This window comes from Cannabis sativa, chromosome 4 (genome assembly GCF_029168945.1).
Source record: "Cannabis sativa cultivar Pink pepper isolate KNU-18-1 chromosome 4, ASM2916894v1, whole genome shotgun sequence".
In the NCBI taxonomy this organism is placed as follows: Eukaryota; Viridiplantae; Streptophyta; class Magnoliopsida; order Rosales; family Cannabaceae; genus Cannabis; species Cannabis sativa.
In genome coordinates, this window is record NC_083604.1 from 58,368,156 (window position 1) to 58,376,670 (window position 8,515).

The 8,515-nt window shown below is 35.4% G+C and overlaps 1 protein-coding gene across 1 annotated transcript; it reads right to left on the reverse strand.

Annotated features, from left to right (window-relative positions):
- Window positions 1-280: 280 nt before the first annotated feature.
- Window positions 281-8,207, reverse strand: LOC115713075 (DExH-box ATP-dependent RNA helicase DExH10). Its single transcript, XM_030641558.2, has 16 exons — window positions 7,008-8,207; window positions 6,405-6,719; window positions 6,172-6,276; window positions 5,864-5,932; window positions 5,375-5,542; window positions 5,222-5,293; window positions 5,011-5,127; window positions 4,690-4,890; window positions 3,755-3,913; window positions 3,516-3,605; window positions 3,348-3,440; window positions 2,598-2,751; window positions 2,284-2,432; window positions 2,113-2,208; window positions 1,250-1,342; window positions 281-737 (listed from the first exon to the last, which is right to left on the reverse strand). The coding sequence occupies exons 1-16, from the start codon at window positions 7,968-7,970 to the stop codon at window positions 627-629; spliced, it is 2,955 nt and encodes a 984-aa protein (XP_030497418.2). The 5' UTR covers window positions 7,971-8,207; the 3' UTR covers window positions 281-626.
- Between the last annotated feature and the right edge of the window lie 308 nt (window positions 8,208-8,515).

Sequence of the window (8,515 nt, forward strand, 5' to 3'; positions counted from 1 at the left end):
GACCCGAACATGAACCCTACTTAAATAAAATCAAAAAATAAAAATAAAAATAAAAGTTATAAAACACATTTTTATTTTCTATTTTTATAAGAGCACATCAAAATTTCACCCCCCCACCCAATTTCTAAATTTCCCCCGATTTGAGCTTTTGCAGTCTTGCAAAGTTTTTTTAAATGGTTTGCTCTCATTCATATATTAGACATCACATTTGCTCATATTATATCACTAGCACTATGCATTGACATTTCAGACAACCATAATATTAGAATTCAAAGGCCTAGAACACGAGAATGGTAGAATCCTCCTATCTTTTATGCGTTTATCACAAAATTACTTCAAACATTTCCAGCAAAAATAATCAAACTATTCTACAACTATATATCGAATGGAATCCTTGTGATCCAATCTAGGATGTATACAGTGTAAACTAACAATTGAACAGAGAGCAATAGAAGCATTATCAGTGTCATAAAATGAACAAAACAAAACTTGGATGCAAAAAGAAAGAATAAGGACCAACCTAACTACAACAACACTTCACACAGCAGAATGAGCATTCGCTACTGAGATGTCATTGAAAACCAAGATCACTAGGATTTTATTCTGCCGCCCTCCAGGAAGAGATTTTAAAGATAGAGGGAATTTGCAAACATTATACCCCGGCGAAGGCTCTCACTAGCTGCACCGAATTTGTTCTCTAAATTAACTTCTCCCACAGCTTGAGCTGCCCCCCGTAACTTGAAATAGAAAAAACAGGGCGAAATAATTTTAATATTGTATATACAGAAAAACTAACCCTAGCGTAGACATTTTTCATAGATGGTGCACATCCATCACTCCGTATTTTACTCAAAAAGATAAAGTTCAGCATGTGGCACCACACACTCCATTGCAGGTGTTTGGCACATACATTATGTTATCACACTCAGAGCTAAGTTACTTCAAAGTCTAACAGTAATTTCTAATATGATCCTTAAGAATAAAGACCCTGGTCATTGGTCAGGGAGGCCATGCGCTAGGCCAACAGATGACTAGAATGCAATTTATTGAGCTGTTATTATGTAATCATTTAGTTGGCTAGCTGGCCGAGACTCCTTAAGGAGTTCCTCTACCATAAACTAATAAAGGTGTTAATTATTCTTTCTATTTATTCCGATTCAGCCTCAAGTATAGTTCTTGAACAATGTAGATATAGGAGTAATCATTAGAAAGAAGTACGTGAGGATTTCTACTGTAAAGAATATCTTACCTGGTTCAAAAACTCATCAAGCCTTCTGGCACTTCGAATGATACTGCCCTCAAAGATATCAGTCATCTGTATGACATCTGAAAAATTTGCACCCTGGAAGAAGAAAAAAACAGATAAACTAATTCAGTCAGCAAGAAATATTAAAAGAATCAAAGTGATCACTTCAACCATCTAAAGCAACCAAATGACATCTCGTAATCCTAATAATGAGTAATTCAACACCAAAGACAGGACATAAATAATTAACCATCGCCAGACAAACTGGTACAACACCAAAATCAAGACCCTAGTCAATTAAAATAAACAACCATCAAATGAAAAGAGGGACTCCAAATCTTTTCAAGTAGGAATAGTATGAACACACCATAGTCAACATATATATATGTGCAAGTTTCAATGGAAAACACTTGTCTCTTTTGTTTTTTCTGTTTTTCTTTCTTCGGGTATACCTTATCCTCTTCTTTCCATTTATTTTATCATTAATAAAAGTTTTTATTTCTCCTAAAAAAGAATATATAAATATATATAGACACACTTATATAAAAGTGCCACTATAGCAGTGATTTTTTAATCACCATCCATAGGTATTTTTGCTATTTTGCTAATTTTAGTACATGGATAAGTTGGAGGGGAACCTACAATTTTAAAGAAATTCCAGATAATTTAGAATGTCAAAATTGGAATTCAAATATGTGCAACTAGATGTTTAAATCCTGATTTAGTCTTCTTAAATTACATGAAATTCCCTAAAAAATTGTGGGAGGTCCTGTACTAAAAGTACCCTACAGAAAATGATTTAAAACAATCACTACCCCTCAAATTTTCATATATAAATTATACAAAAATGAATGTGCGAAACTGACCTTTGACCAGCAATATATTACATCCATCAAGTATGGCCTAACAGTTGATTCCACGTACTCTTCAATGTTTACGTCTAATTTGCATTCATGTTGTATCTGCACAGTATGGAAGTAACTGACACTGCTCGTACACAAACAAAAAGAAAATCAGAGTATAAAATAATTCAATACCTCTGCTATCCTTCTCGCACTGTCTTGGAGTTGTTGCAATGGCCCTGCAAGTTCTGTCCTCAACTGTATCTGCTCATTTGATTTATCTCCTGGAATAAAACAACTTGCAAGAGCAGCAATTTGGTGATGATCGAGATCATTAAATGTACCTGATCAACAAGCATTTTTTATAAATAATTCAAAATTGAACAAGTGGCAGTATGCAAAAATGATAAATTGAAAAAATAATTTCCCATGTGTATTATTTAAGCATGCTCAGGCAGCCTACATGAATGCAAGCCTAAATTAAAACAAGAAAAGCTACTTCAGGTTACCGTTGAACATCAATTCAGTAACAAGTAGTTCATCTCCTGTATCGATCAAGCAGGCTGCCCGCCCCTTTAACTGAACAATACCATCGGCATCAACATGACCAAGTTTTTTCAGGACTCGTGATCGGTTCTTAAGCTCATCTCGAAATTTTTGAAGCTGTAAACATGAGGACTTAAATTAAAAGGCCAAAGCCCAAAGGAAAAAGGGACAAAAACTGAAAAAAAAATAAATAAAAAAAAAGCTTGGTGACACTTTCCACAAAGCATTAATGCAGCACTATAGTCAGACTAACAAGTTTGTACTATAGCATTTACTTTCTTTGTTTCCCAAGATGGATAGGACACTTAAATAATCGCATCGCATGAGCACACCAAAATCATATTGTGCACTTCCAAAACCAGACAAACAATAATTTTCTTTCTTGTGCCCAAGAAATTACACACTTTCAAGAGTAAGAAAAAGTAAATATTGACATTGAACATGAAAATAGCACTACGAAGATGTACAATCAGTAGAAAACTAGTCTAAAAGGAGATCTTGTTCAAATGTACAACCATTATTTTTAGTAGAATAGAATTATTGAAGACTGACATATAATTATATTAGACAAAAAGTCAAATCTGACAAAACATCATCAAAAAAGTTGACTTTCAAGAAACAATTTTGACTACCTACCTAGTAGGGTATTGAACTCGATACAATTTCAATTCCAATCATAACTAGCTAAACACAGTATCCATATAAACCCATACCTGAGAATCACGCATTTTCGTCTTCAGTTGTTGAATTTCATGATTCACCTCTGCTTTCCTCTGAAATGATTTAATTTGATCTACATCTTGAGACTGCATCAGCAAAGAATAACAGTGAGAAAAACACCTCAAGAGTATTTTCTTCAAAGGCATTTTTAAATAACCAACCTTATGAAGCGGGTGTGAATATAGCTTTTTTTCAAGCTCCTCAATTTGTTTGACCAACTCGACAATCTCAGGATCTTCAATACCCATGTCCTGATCTCAGCACAATCCAAAGATGGCAATATTTTTAATATAATGCTGTAATGATTATCTTCCTAAATGTAATAAATGTAGTAAAATGGATATCCGTATTTGTTTTCTGGGGTCTACAATAAAATAACACTAATACATCTGATAGTTACCGCTACAGGATTCAACTTAGGAAGACCTTGGGGAAAACGAGTTCCCAGCTCCTGTACTGCGAGCAGAATGCTTTGCCTTGCTTCCAATGGTCGCAGATCTGGAGGAATCGATATCCTTAGTCTGCTGAGAGCAGAAATCAAGGGTAGCTGAACTGGAACCTAGACAAACATATATATGCATTAGGAAATCTAAATATTAACTCAACCACAGGAATGATAGATTAAACCAGTTACACTTAGGGGTGGGCATCATCCAATCCAATCCAATTGAACCGAACCGATTCAATCCAATCCAATTACAAAAAGTTGGATATCCAATTACAATTGGATTGGATTGGATCCTAAAAGTTGGATTCTAATTGGATTGGATCGGTTATTGGATGTCAATCTTAAAATCCAATTAAAAACCGATCCAATCCAATTACATTTATATATATTAAAAAATTATTTATATAATAAAAAATATTGAAAAATATAATAAATATTTATTATATTTTTATTAGATTTTTTTGTATGTTGAATTTGTAACACTTTGATTGTTTAGTGTATTTTATTTTCATGATGTTTTGTTTTATTTTATTACTTAAAAATGTTGTTGTTTTAATTATTTAAAACTTTTAGCTACAATACACTTGTAAGAATAGTATGTTTATGAAGTATTAAACTTAAATAAAAAGTAATACTTAGTTTTTTACGTATTTTTCTTTATATTTTTAAGCTAATGTTGAAATTTAGGTGTGTAATTGGATATCCAATTAAAAAACCGATCCAATCCAATTAGTAATTGGATTGGATTGGATTGGATTTTAAGGTCTAACTGGATTGGATCGGATTATGATTTTCCAAATCCAATTACTAATTGGATTGGATCGGATGAGAAAAAAAAGGTTGGATTGGATCGGATGCCCACCCCTATAATACACTTTCAAACTCACCACATGCATTTCACCCTTCTCTCCTGGACGAGGTGGACATGGTTTGGGTCGTGAACTATTTTCACTTGAACCAGGTGAACAGTGTAGCAAGGTATCCACTATATAACCGCCCCCACGTGCACTTAATCCTGCTGAGGGCTTCTTAATAACGTTAACTACGACACCCCAACCCCAGTCTGTTCCACCTTCCCTAATTCTGACCTGAAATGACACAAAATAGGCACTAAATGGCAAAAAACACAAACATGGACAAGGATAGATAAAACGCAAAACAATTAAGATTCTATACACGATTCAACAATAATGCCCATCAGGACATACCAGTCGACCAGGTTGAAGAAAATACAGAATTCTTTCAGGCCTCATTATTTCTGACATCATCATTTTCTCAATTTGGGCTATATCAAGTTTAATCTTATGATATTCAGCAACAGCAGCCTGTATGTCGATCATTAATCAAGAAGAAATAAATTAGACAAATAAATAAATTTTTAAAAATGAACTTGAAGACTTGTAGAAAAAGAAAGAATACCTCTCCTGATGCATCAAGTACTGCAACTTCCTCCTCAAGCTTTGAAACTCTTTTGCCTATATCAGGTAAAGCCTGAACCATGAAGAAAATTTCATGTAATTAATCACTGTTCATAAAGTGTTAATTCAAATAAAAGAAATTGGCAATAGAAACCTTCTCATACTGAAATTGGTGGAATGAATTCTTTATCACATGCTCAGCGGTGAACTGGCCTTCTGCACGGCTCATCAAATTTAAAATGGAGTAGTAGCTCAATCTGAAGGTACTCACTAAAGGAGCTGGTTTACCCAAAACCATGTCCCTTAGCGTATTCATCTCCATCTGTAATGAGTACACAGAGATTGTTCATTCAAAATGAGCCTAATAACTAGCACTTTTCAGGCTGTAAATTTGTCAAAAATAGTTCACACACAGGCAATTTCATATTTTTCTTTAATCATATCACTAACATTTAGAAAACATAAAGTGAACAATAAAACAAAAGCCATGTAATAAAACGAGACACAAGGATAACTATAAATTAAAAAAAAAAAAAATGATAAATCTCCTAAAGCTTATTAGTATTGCACAAAAAACAGTAAGATGATACTTGGTTTTAAGTACAATAATTTATACGAATAGAGCATGACTGAAAAAAGTTACCTGCTCATCTATCATTATTATACAAATGCCGCGGTCATCTTTGCCACGACGCCCAGCCCGTCCACTCATCTACCAAAAGGAAACAAAATAATCTTTAGAAATTAACACATAAATTTTCAGTAAGGGAAACAACCATATGCACTAAATGGATGGAAACGACCATATGCACTAAATGGATATGTCTTTTAAGAAAGCTGGGAGTGTTCTTCTGTATCCTTCTTGGTTTTGTTCTTTTTTTATTTTACAATGGTTTTATACGCCAAAATCCCTAAAACCCACTTAGCAGAGGTAAAGCAATCTTAACTCACCTGAATATACTCACCTGACCCAATGAAACGATGGCTATCACCATCCCACTTCTTAACTGCAGTAAACACAACTGTTTTTGCTGGCATATTCAAACCCATAGCAAACTGCACAGTGAAATGAATATCATTTATAAAGTTCTAATCTAATATAGAAACTAAAACCGCACATTGAAATCCAAAATGAAATTTTAAAAGAACATTGAAGGTAAGCTATTGCCAGGAAATCATTGTACCGTCTCTGTAGCAAAAAGTGCCTTTACAAGGCCTTCTTGGAAAAGAATCTCTACCAACTCCTTAATAACTGGAAGAAGACCAGAATGATGAACAGCAATACCTCGTTGAAGTAATGGTAACATTAACTCTATTGCCGGTAATTCTCTGTCTTCTTCGTTCAAGCAGAGAATGGCATTACGAAAAACTTGCTCTACTGTATCTTTTTCCTCTTGTGTGTTGAAATCAAGCTTGGACATTGACATGGCATGTTGTTCACACTCTCTCCTACTGAAGCTGAAAATAATAACTGGCTGCAACTTTTTTTCCATAATCATCTGATGAAAAAAACAAAGCACAGACAATTTACTAATAGTTCTATAAACAATCATACAGTGATAAATTTGCTAGGAAGAAACTTCTTTTCAAGTGTTAAGTTTCACTGACATGAGAACCAGTGGTTTAATTCCAATTATCGACACGGATAAAGAAACGCAAAAGATTAAGAGAACACTTATATGCTCTATTAGTTTAGCAATTGATTTCTAGTAATTGACTACACAAACTCGAACCTTTTTCTACAGTTTGTGATTGTAGGGCACAACACAACGGACAATCGAGAGTACCTTGACGATTTTGAAAATGTCAGAACCCCCAGAAGCAGGTCCACCCTTTGCTATTCTCCCACTTGGCTTGCCATTAGAGCCTCTGTGACCTCTGGAGTCACCAAAATCTTTTTGTTTTGAGAATGTAGCTTGCAGCTTCACAAAATTGTCTTCTCTGAATTGTTCATTCTCATCAACCACAAGATATAACCCACTCCCACCAACTGGGAAAACATAATGCTGCAAAGGCGTCGGTCGAAAATCTGTGTAAACGACATGACAAGGCTGTTTATGCAAATTACAGATCCATTCAGCGAACTCGGTGGCATTTGACATCGTCGCCGAGAGAAAAACCATTTTAATGGCCGGCGGCAAGAATATTATGCTCTCTTCCCAAACAACCCCTCTTTCACGATCCTTCATATAATGAATTTCATCAAATATAACCCACGCAACTTCTTTCAGAACCTCTGAACCTCTATAAAGCATTCCCCTGAGAATCTCAGTTGTCATAACCAAACAGCTAGCGTTTGGCGAAAGAGTGACGTCACCAGTCATTAAACCAACGTCTTGAAACTCTTGGCTGAGCTCTCTGTATTTTTGATTACTCAAGGCCTTCAATGGCGAAGTGTAGATAACTCTCTGTTTATCTCTGAAAGCCATGGCAATGGCGTACTCAGCCACCGCGGTCTTACCAGCAGAAGTGTGAGCCGAGACCAAGACCGACTCGTTACGTTCCAAGCAAGAGACAGAAACTTGCTGAAACGGGTCGAGTTTAAATTGGTAGGTCTTGGCCATTTCTCCATTGTAGACAGGATTGGCTAGGGTTCCATGCACAGACTCGTCCTTGGCCGAGGAGTAGCCACTCGGAACAGCAACTTCATGAACGCAGGTTCGTGTGAGGCTTCGGCGCTTTGCGGAGTCGGTGACTTCTGCCTCTTCGGGGTCTTTCCGTTTCCCTAAGGTTGGCGAAGATTCCTCCATGGCTAAACAGGTGGAAGCTTTTTTTTCCCTCTTCTAAAGTTTTTTTAAAAAAAAAATTGATTTAGGGTTTATGGATAATTGTGTAAGATTTTAGCACTAACGAATGCCAGAAAAGAAAGAAATTCAAGAAAACACATGTATTGCTCCGATGCTGTTCGAAAATGTATTGGGCCACATTGGGCTTTAATACGAAATATGGCTCAAAATTGTCTTAAATCTAACAATTAAGTTAATAAATGTCTATTTTTATAAAAAATTAATAAAATATCTATTCAGTTAAAAATTTGATAATAAAATTACAATTATAATCTTTGATAATAAACCCTAACTTTCTACCCTATTCTCATTTTCTTATGTCCAGACTACTCGTCTCTTTCTTCTCCTTTAGCACCAAGACCATCTCGCCTCTACCAGTCCGACCGCCACTCCTTGAGTATTACCACCGCAGATCGTCACTATCGAAAAATTTACCCCAGCTTTCTACCTCTTCTTCGTCTCTCATGTCAAGGCCAAAAGTCTCACCTCTTTCTTCTCTCTCGGCACCG

Coding starts and splice junctions, on each gene's coding strand:
- LOC115713075 (XM_030641558.2), bottom strand. CDS start 7,970: ATGGAGGAATCTTCGCCAACCTTAGGGAAACGGAAAGACCCCGAAGAG. Junction 2,209..2,283: donor GTGCGAGAAGGATAGCAGAG/GTATTGAATTAT, acceptor CATACTGTGCAG/ATACAACATGAATGCAAATT. Junction 1,343..2,112: donor TAATATATTGCTGGTCAAAG/GTCAGTTTCGCA, acceptor TTCTTCTTCCAG/GGTGCAAATTTTTCAGATGT.